Genomic DNA, 17202 nt, shown 5'->3' with positions numbered 1-17202 from the left:
AAGGATGTGAAACTTTTTTTTTTTAAATCACCTGCTTGCTCTCACTTGGGGACTGTGGCAATGGGCGCAAAGCACGCCGGAATTCCCGATTGTTTTCGGTTGTCCACGCTCGCGTCGCAAGGTCTCCCGGAGTTTCCTACTCTGTTTATTTTGGAACAAGAACAAGACAAACGCAAGTGACGTCTTATTTATTTTCCAACTCTTGCCCTCTCCTCCCCTAACAAGCAAAGCTGTGAAGAAGAATTTCCTGATAATCTGTCAGTATCAGTTTAAAGTGTGTGTTCTTTAGGGTGTTGACACCATGCACATTCTGCAAAATGAAGAGTGACCAGGTTGAAGACAATAACACAGAGGCTGATTTAAAAAAAAGGGGACGGGGGGTGGGTGCATCAGATAACAGGGCAGGGGGTATTTGGTGGGGTTCATGAGCGATGAGCCAAGTGACATGCTTGATTGTATTAGTTGTCCTCAGGGTGGTCCAAATACTTCAGGTTGTGAAGAAAAACATGACATTAATAATCCCTTTTTTTATTTAAAAGTTTGACTGAACATAAGACAAAGTCACTGAAGAAATTATTGCACAAATAATTATTTCAGTTGTCTGTCACTTTGCACATTTAAGGCTATATTTTTTGGTGTTGAGTTTTAGCGAGCATCTGTCAGCCTTGATAAGCAACAAAAAAGGGGAAATGTGTAAACCTCAGACTAAGCCTAGTAGTCTTGACCTTTTCTTTTAATGCAGGTGATTGTGGCTTTCATAACACATCTTTGGTAAAAGAGTGCACTCATTTTAATGTGGATACTAAAGTTGCATGCTCTGTATATATATATAGAGTTGTTACGTTTTTCCATAGCTTTGTCATTATTTTTGTACTTTTTCCAGAAATGACTGCGGTGAAGCATATGGACGCTTGTATGCACTTTCTTTGCTTATAATCACCTTATGATTTGGGGGTTACACTACCCCCTGTTGCTTTGGCATGCCCTTTACAGGCTGCAAATGTGTTTTCATGTGGTCAGAGATGTCTTTAAAAAGTAATTGAGTTGGAAAATATTCATCTGCAAAAAATACTTTGAGCATGTGGACTGCACATCACCCTGCAGGCAGTCTACCAGCTCACAAAAGCAGAGTGCAAACATACTTCTGATGACAGGTCACATGAAATTAAAGGACTGTTTTACATTCACTCTTTTGCATTTGCTTTCTGTGGGCTGTAGGCGACCATAATCCCCATATAAGTATATTCATCACCAAGTCAAAGAAAGTGGGTGAGTGGCCCTGATTAATACTAAACCAATCCACAAATGACATCTTTCACCTGGCAGAGTTGGCCTAAGTCAATAGTCTGCAGGCTACAATAAAACAGGGTTTCTTCAGGTTCCTTCAGGCACGCCACATTAAACCACTAGGCGGTAGGTCAGACAATTTGTAGCATTTCATTGATCGTTGCTGGCCGTCCGCTCTAAGCTCGTGTGTGTGTGTTTAGGCCGTGGAATATTTGAGAAGTGTGCTGAAAGAGTGCTTAAGTAGTGCTATCCAGGTGGCGGCTTCTCCCAGGGATTCTCCTCCTGTGAGAGCCTTCCAAAGAAAACCAGAAGCATCTGGAGTCGGCCACCCCACAGCGCCCCACTGCGCTTCGCTGGCCGGGCCCGTGCAGCCGGTGCAGCAGCAGTAGGTGAGTCCCCAGCCAAGGTGGAGTGGGGAGAGAGGAAGGGAGGAAACTCAGAGGGAAACCATGAAAAATGTGGAGCATGAAAATGTCTCCCTTGGTTTATAGCAGTGTAGTCGGGCTTCCAAGAGCAACACATCTTTAAATTTAACTTGAGATGCATTTGCTTTTTTTTTTTTTTTGGTGTGTGTGTTCCACTCCTGGCTTTTTTCGTTGAGCGTATCGCCAAAATGCTTGGCAACTGCAACCATGTTAAGAAAGCACTCCATAATGTGGCCTTTTTTTGCAAATGCGGTCACAGTTTCTGTTCGAGGAGCTCAGCTTTCGGCGTCGTTGAACACACGTTGTGCTGGTTGTTAATCAAAGTTATATTTAACAAAAGGTAGAGTATAAGAAGGAGTATTTTCGTCTTTCCCATGGGAAGTCGAGAAAAGACGGAGACCTAAAAAAAAAAAGGGTTCTTCCGGTGAACTGGATATAAATGTGACTGGGTGACTGGAAACCTCTTGGCCTGATAGCAAATTAAAGGTTTTGACCATGTAATGATATTTTGTGGCTCTCTAGAGGAAGTCATCCCTCGTGCGGATGATTGAGAGCTCATTTTAGACAGTTGAAGTCATAAATCAACGTTTGATGGAACAAACATACTTGAGAAGGAAAAAAAGCGTCGCTTTCCAGAGAGCCCACGTTCACTGGAACTGACAGCAATGAATAAATAAAATGCTCCATCGATGACGAAGACATTTCACAATGAAATATAAAGACACTTGATCCTGAAATTGACACATTGGAATGTCGCGCTGTCCTATTGTCGTTTTATTTCAGAAATATCAATTCAATAACAATATTTAAGCAAAGAAAAACAATTTTAAATCTATTAGTTGCACTTTAAACAAATGACTTTATTTTCCATGTGAGTATAAAGTTTTGTTGTCCTGATTTCATTTTTTTGTGAAGGTCTTCAACACATGAAATCCAACCGAGCTGGCTATATATTTATTATATTTTCAGTAAAGGGTACGATTACACTCATGATAATTAAATTCCTTTCTTCATTGGTATATGTTCAAATGTTAAAAGTATTCTGTATGACTTGGCTGTACATGTCAGATGTTGGATATCCACTTTATGTGTTGGCTTATGAAAAATAGAGTAAACTTACCAGAGATTTTGTTTATGGAAGAATTTACCAGAAAGTTGCCATTGAAATTAAGAACATTTGAAACACTAAAAGACCACCAAAGTGCTTCTCCATTACAAAACTTCTATAGTCAAACATTTTCAACTACTTTGCAATGTCTAAAAAGACAAGAACAAACGTCTTGCATATCCTCCACAGATACTTACAGGCAAACGAAATATCTTCATAGGCCCATCCTGCCAGTTCTCATGCAGAAAATCCTTGAAGTGCTGGAGACATTTCGGCTTTTAGTCACATTAATCCCTTCGCTGAGACAGAACCTCCCCAACCTTTCTTCCATTGGACTCCAGCAAAGGTCATTTGTTTTTACACTTTGTGTCACTTTCGTGTCAACTATTGGTAGATCTGCAAAGCCAGTTTGTGTCACGGTTTCCCGAATCCTGTTTGCCAAGAGGGACATATAGGACAGATTTCAAAGGCTGACATTGAATACTCACCAGATGGACTTTCTCCTATCCTGCTCATAAAAGTTCTTAAGACAGTTCACAAATCAAGGCCTCGCGCTATTATGTTAGGCGTTTCAGTTGTTATTGTTATAGTACATTTGCAAATACTCCTGTAATTTATTGCTTTTTGTAGAGAAGTATATAGCCCCAACCCACCCAGACGTTTTACATATAGATATTTATATACGTTTTGGATAATATTAAACCATTTTTCAACCAGTATAAATGAACCGCAATGATGATGACCCAACTTCCCCAGCATCACTTGACACATCACTGATAGCTTCCAGTACAGAATATCACGAAACAAAAAATGCTGAAAGACAGGAAAAAAAAAATGAAAAGTGAAATTCAAGATGCGAAAGGAAAAACTGAATCTTTCCTGGGGGTCTATGTCCTATTTTTTTTCCAGAGGGGTGGAAAGTGGACCCTGTGGTAGTGAAAGTTTGCGGTGGTCCAGGCTTTGGGGGTCACTCACGATAGATGCCGCTGGTTTTAGCCAGCCTCGTCACGCCACACGCTATCATGTTTTTTTTTCCATAGCATAGCTTTAACAGAGGCGATGACAAAAAAATAGGGCCTGTTGAAAATTGGTGGGAGGACGTGGATGCTGGATTTCAGTCAAATATAATTATCATTTTAGTGTGTCAGATTTTTTTCCATTCCATATATATAGAATCAAATTCAATCAAATTAAATATAAACACTTACAATATTTTATGTTTTTAGTTATATATGTTTATTTTCAATCTATTTTACAAAAGAAACACATTCACTTACTGTCATACTGCTGAAAATTGTATATTTAAAGATACTCATGTACTTGCACAATTCTATTCTATTGCAGAATCGCACAAGTCCTTATTACTCATTTCTCCCATCAATGATATACAATCTGTTTGCAAAGTGCAAACAGATAAACTACTAGGAACTTTATACTTTCACACAAAAAAATGCATTTCCAGAATAGCAGATTTATGAAGACCTTGAAATGGAAATGAGTCTCACAGGTAATATTAACATGAGGGAAGGATGCTTCACTTCGCACAGGTTTATTGCACTGACAGCAACAGCAAAATGTTTTGTTTTGTTTTGTTTTCGTTTGCATTTGTCATTTAAGTACATGTAAGAGGCCGCATATAATGTGAGAGCAGCACTTTAAATGGAAGAGCTGGAATGTAGGCTTGTACTGCTTGGGTCTGGATAAATAAAATATATATACTCATTGAGGTCATTGCTGATATCTGGAGCTGTTTCACATATACAACCTATAAATTCACTCTTTTTTTAAACTCTCTGTGTCTGTCTCTCTTGATTTATGAAGGAGTTAAAGCTTGCACTCACATTTTGCTTCCAAAAGATTGAACCAGATGCCGTGTTTCTATTTGCATTCATATAATCTATTAACGTTAAAAGCAATTCAAACAAAGTAGAATCTATCCATGTACTCTATACTAAATCTGCTATAAATTTGCTGTATTTTGAAAGGAAAGAAATTAAACTGAGTATGAATATTAATAATTATCATAAAAACATGAGCAGAAAGACAACAATGGGAAAAAACTTTTATTTACAATGTTCTCAGTGCAAATTATATTCACAAAATGACTCTGTGTGTGTATGTGTGTGTGTGTGTGTGTGTGTGTGTGTGTGTGTGTGTGTGTGTGTGTGTGTGTGTGTGTGTGTGTGTGTGTGTGTGTGTGTGTGAGCGTGTGTGTGCATAAGGAACTTTGATTTATACAACGTGAAAGAAAAGAGTGTTTGACCATCACTTTTCTACTTATTTGACTTTTAACAATCGGAGGAAAGTAAATGCAAACTGAAGTCGAGTGAAAATAAAAGCAACTTGCTTTCATTGTGTCCGTCAAAAATGGAAATGCATTCATATTAGTAACTGGGGGGCTTGTGGAGAAGGAGAGTCCGATTGTGGGGTTTCCACGCCGGCGTTGATGATCACACTGCTTTTGTTGCGTTCGCCGAGGATGTCCGATTCAACGAGCGCAACTTGCGGCTTGTCCTCCTCTGCGACGTCATCGGAGTCGCACTCGCTTCTCTCCTCGCTTTCGCAATCAGACTCGGCCGTCTCTTTTGGGTCTCTGCCGGATTCGGCCGTTCCGTCCGGCTCTTCTTTGTCTTTGTCCTTTTGTGCCTGGGCCTCCTTGGAATGTCGCCATTTCATCCGTCGGTTTTGGAACCACACTTTTACCTATGCGCGCACGGAAAAACACGCACCAATATTATCACCGTGTTGCGCCTGAGTTTTCATAACAGCTATATTTATAAAAGAAACATGCATACAAACATGAATTAACATCCTAATATCGTGGAAACACCAATTTTAGATTATAGATTGAGAGTTAAGACTATTTTCTGCATGCAGTGAAAATCTTCGTTTAATATAATGTCCCTTTTCGTTGTTTTATCATTATTTAATCGTGTTTCAGATTGTTTTATTTTTAATATTGCAAAATAACAAATGACTGTCAAATATACAGTAGAAAATCTCATCTTGAATGCTCTTTAAGTATTGTAGTCGTTAGTCAAGTGGTTTTATGTATTTATTTCATTGCAGATGAAATATTTAAATCATTGTTAAGAAAAGGGATATATGCTTGTGAAATGTATTTTAATTTTTGTTGCATTTGGGGCTTTTTCTAGATCCAAATCTCAAAAAGGAAATACAAGTGTGTGTACTATGTGCATTAAAAAACACATTAAAGAATTAATGCATCATATCATCCCTTTTCTTTTAAAGAGACATTTCAAATACATATGCTGGTCTTTATGTGCATTATGTTATGTGTTTGCTGTTTTACAACATCTTAGTTGCTCCTCAGAAATGAAATACTTATGGTGTTTACTTATTCATTATGAATTGTGTTTTTCCATCTTTTATTTTTCTCCATTTCTGCAATGGGATTTGTTTTATAAAATAAATTTAGATGCACTTCTCAGACAACAACCATTAACAGTATCCACTACATGTTTAGCATCCACCATAGTTTAATTATGTTTTTCTAATCCCATTTAAGAACCTAAAGATAATGACAATTATAGGCAAACAAATGTATTGGCTATAAGAAATGTCATGAAATCAATAACATTTGCGGAAGTTTCATTGTAAAAAGAATCATGCCATCAAAGCCAGGCCACAAAGTGTAATTGGCAGTATATAAATATATTTTTTTTTTTACCTGTGCATCAGTCAAACCGAGCATGGCTGCCAGTTGCTTTCTGTCTGGCTTGGTGACGTATTTCTGGATCTCGAACCTTTTCTCCAGGCCTTTCCTCTGTAGATTGGAGAAGACTGCCCTGGACCATGACCTTTTCCTCTTGTATGTCTGCGGCATCGTGTCTTTAGTGAGGACAGCATATGGACCTATGAATGGACCAAACATGAATAGAATCATCAGAAAAAGCACATCAAGCATTTTTTTTCCATTGCATATCCTTTCTTGGTGACTACCTGGGAAGGTGTCCTGAAACTGATGCTGGCCCGATTGTCTCCCACCGCTACCTAGTGAATTCATCATGGCGGAGGCCTCACTCATCCCGGGCTCGATGGAAGCAAAGTAATGGCTGGCGGCAGGCTGAATGGGCATGTGGACACCTGACTGGCGGTGTGGGCTAATTATGGACGCAAAATCTGTTTTGGAGGATGGACAAATGGACTTAAGTTGTGAAAAATATGTGGAAACGACAAAGTTAATGCTCGGGTGCTTTTGCGATGCTCAAGTATACTTTATGTACTTTGTCAATTGTGTTTCTTTCTGTAAACTGTCAGTTTGGTAATGTGGCCCTCCCCAGGTGCCAGATTTTTACATTGTGTTTCATCCATAAAAGTTTAAACAAGGCAGGTGGGTCAACATTTTGATCTGATTTAATATCAACAACAATGTGGCCGGTTGCCTCCATTAAATTTTTGTGGATTACCTCAACTTGAATAACTGCATAGGAATATTCAGAGACGTACGCTATATGAATAAAGATCACAACAGCTGTCAAAATTGGGTAAGGCTGGAGTTTGAAGTTTTAATTCTTGACCTATATTTCAAATATACATACTACAAATGTATCGCTGTCAATGGTAAAGCATTCAAGCTTATCACTGATATATACCAAGAATATATTTATGCAGCTAGTCTAATATTTGCTATAAAATCTGGACAAAATGTAAACTAGAATTCCTTTAGTGTCTCATTTGCATGATTCTGCTGTTTTGCATTAAGTTTCCGTAAAGTCCAAAACATACCTCTTAACTTCTCCTTGCCCTTGGTGTCAAAATCCGTCGACAATATCCGATCGATTCCAAATTTAAGATCTTTGCTGGAAGGTGGGGGGGCCTGCGATGAATTAAGAGCCCCCCTGGATACAGAGGTCAGCTGTAGTCCTTGCCTGTGGTACGGAGACGCGGGGCTCAGCCTCGCTCCGTACACCGACGCGTGCGCCTCCCCCGGCCCGACCGGCGAGGGTCGCAAAGGGGATCCCCCGGAGGACGACCTCTGTTGACCCACGTGCACCATGAGGGCCGAGGAACCGGGCAAATTGTCCGCCTCTCCGGCCTGGAGGAGTTCCGCGATGCAAAACGACGGCTTCTTGCCAGTGTCCACGGCAAAGCCTCCTGTGCAGTATGCAGACCAAAGACTGAAATTGGAGGCATAGAACGGGTTGAGCCCGGTGGTGTACATCCCGGAGGGTCCTAGTGGGTGTCAGGAAGGCTCAATGGAAAGGCATACGAGCGGCGACTGTGTTTTTTTTTGGGACCTGCGGCTGTCAGAGACGAAGGAAGCACTCTTGCACGTCTCCCCAAAGTAAAACTGCAGAGTTGTGCTCTACAAGTTCCACGCACACTTTTGATTGGTTCCAGGTTTAGCCAATGGGCTTTCGGCAGTTCACAGCATCTTTTTTTTCAGAGATGGATAGATGACTTTTAGGATACTTTAACCCTTTCAGAGATGTTGGAAACCTCATCAAAAGTTGACACATTGAGAGAGCAAGTAATTAGTTAAAGTACATAAATGAATGTAATTAAAACTGACATTCATTAAATGGATTCAAGCATAAATTGTCATTTGAATTCCATTTAATGTTTATTGCAGAAAGTGTGTCTTTATTGTCTTTTTGCTTTTTTGTTGATTTTTAAGACTTATTCTAAACAATTGTTTTATTTTTGTCATGCAGTTTGTGTAACTACCCTAAGTGGACTTGGGAGTATTTATGTCACCTGCACTCTTCCTGTTTTGATGAGCTGTGATTGGTGCTAGATGAGCGGAAACAACCCCTCAATTCGCTTCCAAAATAGAAGCTACTTTAGTATTTTTAGGATACAACAGAAATCCTTATTTCTTCCGGAGCAGTAGAAGGAGGGGGCTTCTGGGTGGTGATCCAAGGATGAGAGGGGGTTGTGGGTTCATAATGACTGTTAGAACTTCCCTTTTTCAATATTTGTGCAAGTTTATCTCGACGCGCAAGTTGCACACTGACGCAAATCCGTCCCCATGCTCATAATAAACAGAGGAAATCTATTCCCCGTGAAAACGAAAACACAATTAACTTCAGAGGCCACGCTCTATCCGCAAAGACCCTCAAGATTCACACGCTGTGATTCAGTCAGGGAAACCTTCAAGTAATGTTCATTTTCATTTACGCTCATTAATTATCCGCAATCTACTTTGGCGACTAAAGTACTACTATAAGTGTAATTGAACAATTTATTATTAATAATACCAGACTCCCCTGTGACATGTTTTGTGAAAACAATGGCTTGTGAAGGCTGCATTCATTAGTCTCATGGTCCATGTTGCCGGAAGCACAGATGACCCTGGCTACCTCCTATCATGATGTTTTCGAGTGACACTTTTTCCGGGTTATTTTAGGAATTGACATGTAACGTTTGCCCTCCATCGCGCAGTCAAAACAATCCAGGGAAGAGGATGTAGTTATTTCAGGTACTGATGAGCTTGGCAGTGGGAAGTATATACTAAGAAAATCTCAAGTGTTCCTTCATTAGTCTCACTCATTAAGATAGATTTTTACAATGATTAAAAGTAGCAGCAAAATCCCTAAATTAAGTCAGGTTTTCTCCTCCAGTTTTTTATTACTTTTAGAAAATTTTGACTTTCATATCATTCTTACATTAAGTAAAAATAGTCAATGTTTTTCACTCCAAATCTACAACCAAATTCAATTTAATTCAACATTTTTGCTCACCATTCTACTCTAGCTGCCAGTACAGTCACAAATTAACAGTACAATAAAATGCCTGAACTTTGCCATCTCATATCCGCAATATTTCCTTTTCAACATCTGGAAAAATGGCTTTGGATATTTTATAACGTCATTTTTTTTACCATCAGGGATACTGGCAGCCTTATTTCTCATGCACTTCTTATGCATCATTTCATGTCATTGTGCATACATTTATACATAAAAAATAACATTTTAGTGCATATGTACAAATGATTACAAAAGCCACACTTAAGTGATGGAGACAATGACTCATTTTTTTCAGTCAATATGAGGAAAAATGGATTTTCATGCTGGAGTCCAGCTGGATAGTTCACCTTTATTTCCCTTCCTCTGTGGAACTGTTAGATGAGCTCAAGTTACTGCCAGAATCAAATGTGCCTGCCTGCTTTAATAAGTGTACTTGAGTCTGTCTTGAACAATCACCATTGAACAATAGGTGATGTTTTTACTTCTTTTTTTGTGTGAAAAGGGATGTAGGAATTTTATTTGGCCCTATAGACTAAGAAACAAAAGATTAACCAAGTGTCAGAAGATTTAATGGATTTTGACTGATCTTTCAAGACCGACAGAATATTGATATGGGATGTTTTATTTAAAAACATTGACTCTATTAAGTAAAGGACTATAGTCTATAATAGTCTATATAGTCAATAAACCACACGTGTACCCAGGGCGGCCTGCAGTCTCAACTACACTTGACGTTCACATTCGGGGGGCCTATTGTTGTGGCCTGATTGTGTGTTTTTCAGGAAGTCTTATATCGGGCATAGGAAAAACTGGATGAGACGCACCACACCGTGTCTCTTGCAGGATCAGAAGCTAGGCAAAAATCAAATGAGTTCCATTATTACTAGGAGAATTATTGCTCCCCTCTGTACAGCTGCTGCTTGAGCCAAGATTACTATTTCTGGCAATGTTTGCCTTAGGAAGGAACTTTCGCAGATTTAATGGGACCTGGGCCATTGTGCAGAGCCTTCTGTATGGCACGCTGCCATCATTTACACACAGGCAGGGAAGAAAGAACTGAAGGGTACTAAAGATCATTCAAGACAAGGCACTTTTCTTTTATTTTTGGGACAGTGAACCTGAATGAACACAAAGCATGTCAAGGTCTCTCAGGTTGACTTGAACTCAAGTGATCTTCATATAGTCTTTTCTACAGCTGGTGTAAATTGTCAAAGACGAGATAACCGTTCAATTTGGAGTGAAAGGGGACATTTTAGGTACTTTGTCATTCTTTTTTGTGCAAAACTAGCTTCTATATAGCATATAATAGTCAATTTTATTTGGTAAAGTCTCACATACAGTCAATATTAAGTAACTGAAAAAAATATATTTGTGTTGAATATACAATTTAGTCATTTGAGTGAGATATTGGTCAACTGGCAAGGTCTATGTTACACAAGATCTAAAATATTCCGTTACAAGCACATCGTTTTAGTGAATGACTTCATTTTGTGCTCTTTTGACCTTCCGTCGTCTTCATTCAAAGACACAAAGTGGTCATTAGCTTGACATTGGAGTGGTGCAGACTAATCACACTCACATTGACCTGCCCTATGCTGTAAAGAAGCCAAGACTGTTGTAATGGATGCTTTTAAGTTAGATGGCAATGTGGCGACTTCGAAGGAAGACATCTGTTTACATTGAAACAGATTTGAAATCATCTCAAAGGGGGCAGTTCATGCTTTGTTCTCATGTGCTTAAAACTTAAAAGAATAATGAAATAGCTTATAATAACAAAACCACTACTGTTTTCTTCCATGGCAGGAATAACAGCAACCTCTATATTACAACATTAAAAGTGATGACTGTAGCTTTCATATACACAAAACTAGTATATTTATATTACCCACACTTATAATTGTTTTAAATGTAAATCTAGATTGCTCATAAATAGCAACACAGACTGATTTCCTTTCAAGGATGTGAAATGTTATTTTAAAAAAACTGTCTGGTAGGATAAAATGTCTACTTTTCTATTTTATTTAATGCGGTTTTTATACATTCAAAAGGGAAATAATTGGATGTAAGGTGTTGATATGTTAATAAACTAAATAAGATGAACACTAAAGACTTTCCTCAACTACATAATCACTGGATAAACAGAAAATATTTGTTGCCATGCAACATTTGACCCCAAAATAAATCATGCTATCTATCATCTGCTCAAGCTGTTCACATACTTATTTTGTGCTGAGGGTCTGTATGTACAGTATAGAAGGGGAACATGGGCCTCCAAGGGACAATTTGCCCAGAAAACAGCCACTAGAAATTTATTTACACAAGGTCTCCAGAGCAGCTTCATTTTTATTTATTGATTGATTTATTATTTTAACTGTATTTTAATCCAGCACATTGCATTCCAACAGGCTATAATATAAATCCCCACATCAAATTGCTTCCCTTGCTCTGTACTTAATCACAATATCATATTTATTTATGATTATAGTCACAACACCTAATTTCGGAGTTGAGCTGACATTGATATAAAACAGCATTATGTTTTACTGTGTAATATCTTTGAATTATTGTACTTTTCTGACTTCCTTCAAGCTGTGGAGTCATTCTGTTTAATGAGCTGGATAAATGTGGACAGCATGTTTTCACCCATAACCAAAGAAGTATGTATCAGAAAGTAAAGTGCCTTTAACTTCCTAACGTTGCACTGCTATCTAGAGGCAATACATAGTATTGTTGCAAATTAATACTTTTTTTTTAACACAGAGCAGACATGCTTTTATGGAGTATTACAATGAACTACTATGCTAAGAAAAATTGTTAAAGACATAGAGCAACCAAAAGACCCCAACATAAAATACTACTAATTCCAATGGTGGACACATTTACCTTATTTTCTGTTGTCTACTATCTTGGGTTTGTAGTACACATACCTCACATAAATCATTGTGTCTATATGGCCGATTAACACATTTTCCTTCATCCTGTTTGAGGGCCATATGTACAAATCTCAAGGGATCATTTGGTTTAACCTTTGACCACCATTAAAGCATTACAAGGGTCCTCGGGGAGGATGTTGGGCTGACTCAGGATATGCAAGCCAGGCAGGTGTCAGCTGCTGCTGGAGTTGTAATTGGCCCCCTTTTTTTCCATTAAATATAAAATATTAAAACACTAAATTCTTCACAAGGGTATGCTTGAAAATAGTGTGATTTAATGACAGTCCCTTTTTTTCATTTACAGTAAAGTGAAATGATTTGGACAAACTCAGTCAATGAGAGTCTCATTCCAAAACAAACTATTACAAAGTATTTCCATAATAAAACATTTCAACATTTAATGCAATGCTGACAATGTTCAACATGTAGTGCCTCAGGCTGATAAAGTTCAGTTTTTTTTCTTGTAGGGGAAAGGGCATGGCAACACATTTGGCAGTTAATTTAATCAGTCAGTATCATTAAAAAGCAATTGTAAAAAAAATAAAATGAACTTAATTATCATATAAAAAACCTTTTAAGAATTAAAAAACAGCCAAGCTGTAATTCACAAGTACAAACCATAAAACATCCTAGTGATTTTTAAAATTGTTTCTATTTTCTCCCATATTATTTGCAAAACAACAGAAAGTACCTTGCTTAAAAGTCCATCTCTTACTAAATAAATGCACAAAAAGGTACAGTGTTTTAACTTGTGCAAAGCATATATAATTGACTGCTTTACCTTTCATCAGATGTCGCCACCCTGCCATCTCCCAGGAGTCTTTCCCTTTCTTCTTCTACGCTGCTGTCCTCTTCTACTGCGGCCAGTCCGGCGCAGCACGCTATTCTAGCCACAAGAGGGCGATGCAGTCCATTGTACAGAGCCGTTCCGACCAGCAGAACCAAAAATCCCAGCACCTGCAGTCCAAGGAACTTTTCCCAGCCCAGTGCCAGGCTCACCGCCCAGATAACCAGCGTTCGCAGGCTGTCCAGCACCATGCGGGTGGTGGCGCTGATCTCCTTGGTGACGCTGATGCCGGCGAAGTTAAAGAAGGCAATGCTCACTGTGTTGCCAAGCAGGGCCAGCATGATAAGAGGGCGATATCCGATTTGACAGAAGGCATCCAGTGCGTCCTCTAGAACTTGTCGGGGGGTATTGCTGAATTGGCCAACGTGGATGAAATACATGGGGATGAGAAGCAGTGACAGGACGAAAAAGCCGAAAAAACCTGGGTGAGAAAAGAGGGAAGTTTTTGATTTGATCAGAAATCAAGAACAAAAATTCAAGTAAAAATAGTTAAATCAAGAAAAACATGCAAAATAGGCCCAAGTTAATGTAAAATTTAGTTGATAACTACAGCCTAAAAAAACAACAACATAATTTGGTAACTTGTTCAGTTGAAGTATTTAAAATAACATGTAAACATCCATTGGCAATCTTATTCTATTTTTTACTAGGTTACTTTTTTTCTGCAGAAATACAAATGTCCCAAATTTAGAAATTTAAAATCTAAACAATCAGCCAAAAAGTTAATCTTAAACTTTCCTGAGCTTGTAAGATGTTTGCACTTTGATTTATAGGCAAAGCTATGCCAGCATGTACTGTTGTTGTTGTTGCCCTTTGCATTCTGCGTATTTAATTCCTTTTTCAAGTTATCTAATATTGACACTCTTGAGTCAAAAACATTGATTTACCCTCAATTCCAACAGCCCGTAGAGGATGGACGTCATGTTTGTAGACAAACTTTTCCTCTAGGACCATTTGCACAGCCACAATCACTTGAGCCATAATGATCAGGAGGTCGCCTAAAGGTCACAACAAAAGAGTGCAATATGAATGTCTGCAAATTTGCCCTCCTTACAACATATACTTTTACTTGATATTTTGTTAGGCAGCCAGCAGAAAGAACATTTAAAAATTAGATACCGTACTTTAGGTTATTCGTGGCCAAAAAGATAGCTGTGAACTAACTCCTCACCAGTGATGACATCACTGAGTTTGTGGCTATCATCATGATTTCCGCTGGTGAAGTCAGCGAGGCCCACTATGATTAGTCCAAGGATGGTGATGAGGATTCCAATCCACTGACTAAGCTTCAGCCGGCGTCCGAGAAACGCCACCGACAGTAGACCAGTAAAGATGATGACGGCTCCTCGTAACATTTGGAAGCTGGATGCACTGGTCATGTTGAGAGCTATACACCAACACAGAGAATTTATAGGGTGGTCAATGGGTTCTCTTAAAATAGTTCTAAACACAATTTCTTGGGCGGGGGGGAAGAACTCTCGTTCAACTCGTTCCATCTCGTGAACTGAGTCTTATTCGTGCATCCTATTGTGCTGCAACATTTAGTTTTGACTGTTGCCCTGTGTTTAAATGCTGATCATGAAACAAAAAAAGAGAACTTAAATTGGACTCATTAGGTTACTAAAAGAGGTAGTGTTGAATCTGGGACAACTTACCGACATACATAGTTGAAGTGGCCAACATGTCACACATGGCCGGGGGGAAAAATAGAAAAGGGCTGAAACTCTCGCCAGTGCTCATGTTGGGCTCCGGCCTACGTCGGTCATGGCAAAGGAGGATGTAAAAGACACCTAAACAGCTGAATTCTCCCAAAAACATCCCCACTGCCTGGTAAAGAGTCCCACACAAAAACAGGAAAGTCATTGGAATAACATATTTTTTCTTGTTGTTCATTAACTCAACATGAGAATGTAATCATATCACTTTAAAACTATAAACCAAAGCAGTTACCTGGACAAATGGATGAGAGAAAGCATGTTCAGGCTCACCATTGCAACCTCGTGCACTAAACGTGTCTGCCCATCTGTCAAAAAAAAAGATCGGTTAAGTATATTTGCTCAATGTTAAAAAAAAATGCTTTTATTAAATTATTTTGATGTCACTGTGAATAATAGCACAAAGTTTTAACCAGACCATAAGCAGAAGTAGGTCTAAGACAAGGCAGCAAAAAGGCTTACATAGCACTTCGCTCAAGCTCGCCCATCACAACAGGAATTGCAATATGTATATACTTTTGACATCCAATATCTTGTATTTAAAAAGGTGCAGTAAAATGACAGCAAAAAAAGGCACAACGGTTATTGTATGCTGTATGCGTCTCATGTGACTATTGTGAAACTTAAGCCATTAGTACCTTAACCCTAAACCTAACCCTAACCCTAACCCTAACCCTAACCCTAACCCTAACCCTAACCCTAACCCTAACCCTAACCCTAACCCTAACCCTAACCCTAACCCCAACCCTAACCCTAATTCTAAACGTAACCCTAACCCTGTCACAGTGCAGGATAGAAACCCTAACGGCTATGGCATCTTTAGTGCGCAAACCTAACCCTAACCATGATTCTAAACATAACCCTAATTCACAACGTTTGGCACACTAACGGCTATCTTATTATTATTATATAACTATTAGATAAAATTATTATTATTATAATATTCAGTTTTGTATTGTTGCTCAGTATTGTTATGTTCAGTATTAGGGTTGGGTTTGCCCAGTAAAGACACCCTGACCGCTAGGTTTCTATACTGCACTGTGACATGGTTAGGGTTACGTTTAGAATTAGGGTTATGGTCAGAATCAGGGTTAGGTTTAGGTTTGCACAGTAAAGACACCTTAGCAGTTAGGGTTTCTCTGCTGCGCTGGGACAGGGTTAGGGTTACGGTTAGAATTAGGGTTATGTTCAGAATCAGGGGTTGCCAAGTCCAGTCATCGAGAGACCAGATCAAGTTTTTTTTCCCCACATCTCCCACCTCTACCTCTCCCGAATGCAATCATCAATTAATCAGTCATCTTTCGAGAAGCTCCATATTGATTTTTTATTCAGGTGTTTTGGTAGAAGACGACATGTAAAATAAACTTAATAGGTACTCTCCAGGAACGGATTTGGCCACCCTTGCTTTAGCCTTAGCCTAGCATAACAACACAAAATGAGGTTAAAAATCTCTGAATAAAAATGCACTTACTTTGCCGACAGGGTGTTAATCGAGCCAGTTATTAACATGAGTCCCGCAAGGAACAGTTGGTATTTTGTCCACGCCATGCTAAGTATTGTGAATGAGACAAATGAAGTGAGGACAAGAGAAGCCACCGAGTAGTCTTCTCTCTTTGTGGTATCCCAGCAGACTCTGAACGCCACATGACAGTCAGCTGACAACTCCGCTCAAACATGTTTCCTCCATCGTCTGTAGGAATTGTAACCACATTTTAAAGTACAGAGTTTGTGTACACAATCCAAGTTATCACATGTCGAGTAATGACTGGAATAAACATGTTCTATCCCCTCAAATAAATGACACATCATCAGGTATTTGGAGAGCACGCCAACTACATTGGATTTTAAACAATGGCAGTTTATAACATAAAAATGTGGTTGGTTACAGCCTTATTTAAACAGCGAGATATGCCTAGTATTGACCGCTAGAGGGAGACAAATACCAACAACATTAGATAACAAATACTACTAAATCCTAAAAATATTTTTTAAAAAGACTTGTTCAAATGAATAAATGATAGATTATGACATTTGGAATTCAAGTATTTTGACCTTTATATTTGAATGGCTTAAAATAGTTGTGAACCAGTTACATGTATTGTGTTCACATGTTAAATGTGTAATAAAAATAAAATGTCAACATTGTGTTCTCTGCAGAAGCAGCACATATTTAC

The 17202-nt window shown here is 38.7% G+C and overlaps 2 protein-coding genes across 3 annotated transcripts; both read right to left on the bottom strand.

Annotated features, from left to right (window-relative positions):
* Positions 1-4870: 4870 nt before the first annotated feature.
* Positions 4871-8111, bottom strand: hlx1 (H2.0-like homeo box 1 (Drosophila)). 2 transcript variants are annotated; one of them, XM_077710946.1, is made up of 4 exons: positions 7570-8111; positions 6784-6963; positions 6512-6696; positions 4871-5523 (listed from the first exon to the last, which is right to left on the bottom strand). In XM_077710946.1, the coding sequence occupies exons 1-4, from the start codon at positions 8003-8005 to the stop codon at positions 5200-5202; spliced, it is 1125 nt and encodes a 374-aa protein (XP_077567072.1). In that variant the 5' UTR covers positions 8006-8111; the 3' UTR covers positions 4871-5199. The 2 variants fall into 2 exon arrangements, with proteins under 2 accessions (XP_077567072.1, XP_077567071.1); XM_077710945.1 differs by having other exon boundaries at positions 6512-6963.
* Positions 8112-12721: 4610 nt separating this feature from the next.
* On the bottom strand, positions 12722-16844 carry slc35f6 (solute carrier family 35 member F6). The gene is made up of 6 exons (XM_077710948.1): positions 16500-16844; positions 15264-15336; positions 14969-15140; positions 14485-14700; positions 14201-14311; positions 12722-13734 (listed from the first exon to the last, which is right to left on the bottom strand). The coding sequence occupies exons 1-6, from the start codon at positions 16574-16576 to the stop codon at positions 13244-13246; spliced, it is 1140 nt and encodes a 379-aa protein (XP_077567074.1). The 5' UTR covers positions 16577-16844; the 3' UTR covers positions 12722-13243.
* Between the last annotated feature and the right edge of the window lie 358 nt (positions 16845-17202).

Source organism: Stigmatopora nigra, unplaced genomic scaffold (genome assembly GCF_051989575.1).
Source record: "Stigmatopora nigra isolate UIUO_SnigA unplaced genomic scaffold, RoL_Snig_1.1 HiC_scaffold_25, whole genome shotgun sequence".
Taxonomy (NCBI): domain Eukaryota; kingdom Metazoa; phylum Chordata; class Actinopteri; order Syngnathiformes; family Syngnathidae; genus Stigmatopora; species Stigmatopora nigra.
The sequence above is the reverse complement of the archived record's forward strand: the minus strand, read 5'-3'. Positions and strand labels throughout refer to the sequence as shown.

Bases quoted from the DNA above. Each gene is read 5' to 3' on its own strand.
- hlx1 (XM_077710945.1), bottom strand. From the start codon at position 8,005: ATGTACACCACCGGGCTCAACCCGTTCTATGCCTCCAATTTCAGTCTT. The intron at 6,964-7,569 runs GTATGTTTTGGA...CCTCCAAAACAG, and splicing joins GGGCAAGGAGAAGTTAAGAG to ATTTTGCGTCCATAATTAGC. The intron at 5,524-6,511 runs GTAAAAAAAAAA...GTGCGCGCATAG, and splicing joins TCGGTTTGACTGATGCACAG to GTAAAAGTGTGGTTCCAAAA.
- slc35f6 (XM_077710948.1), bottom strand. From the start codon at position 16,576: ATGGCGTGGACAAAATACCAACTGTTCCTTGCGGGACTCATGTTAATA. The intron at 14,701-14,968 runs GTAAGTTGTCCC...GTTGGTGTATAG, and splicing joins CACTTCAACTATGTATGTCG to CTCTCAACATGACCAGTGCA. The intron at 14,312-14,484 runs GTGAGGAGTTAG...TGTGACCTTTAG, and splicing joins ACTCAGTGATGTCATCACTG to GCGACCTCCTGATCATTATG.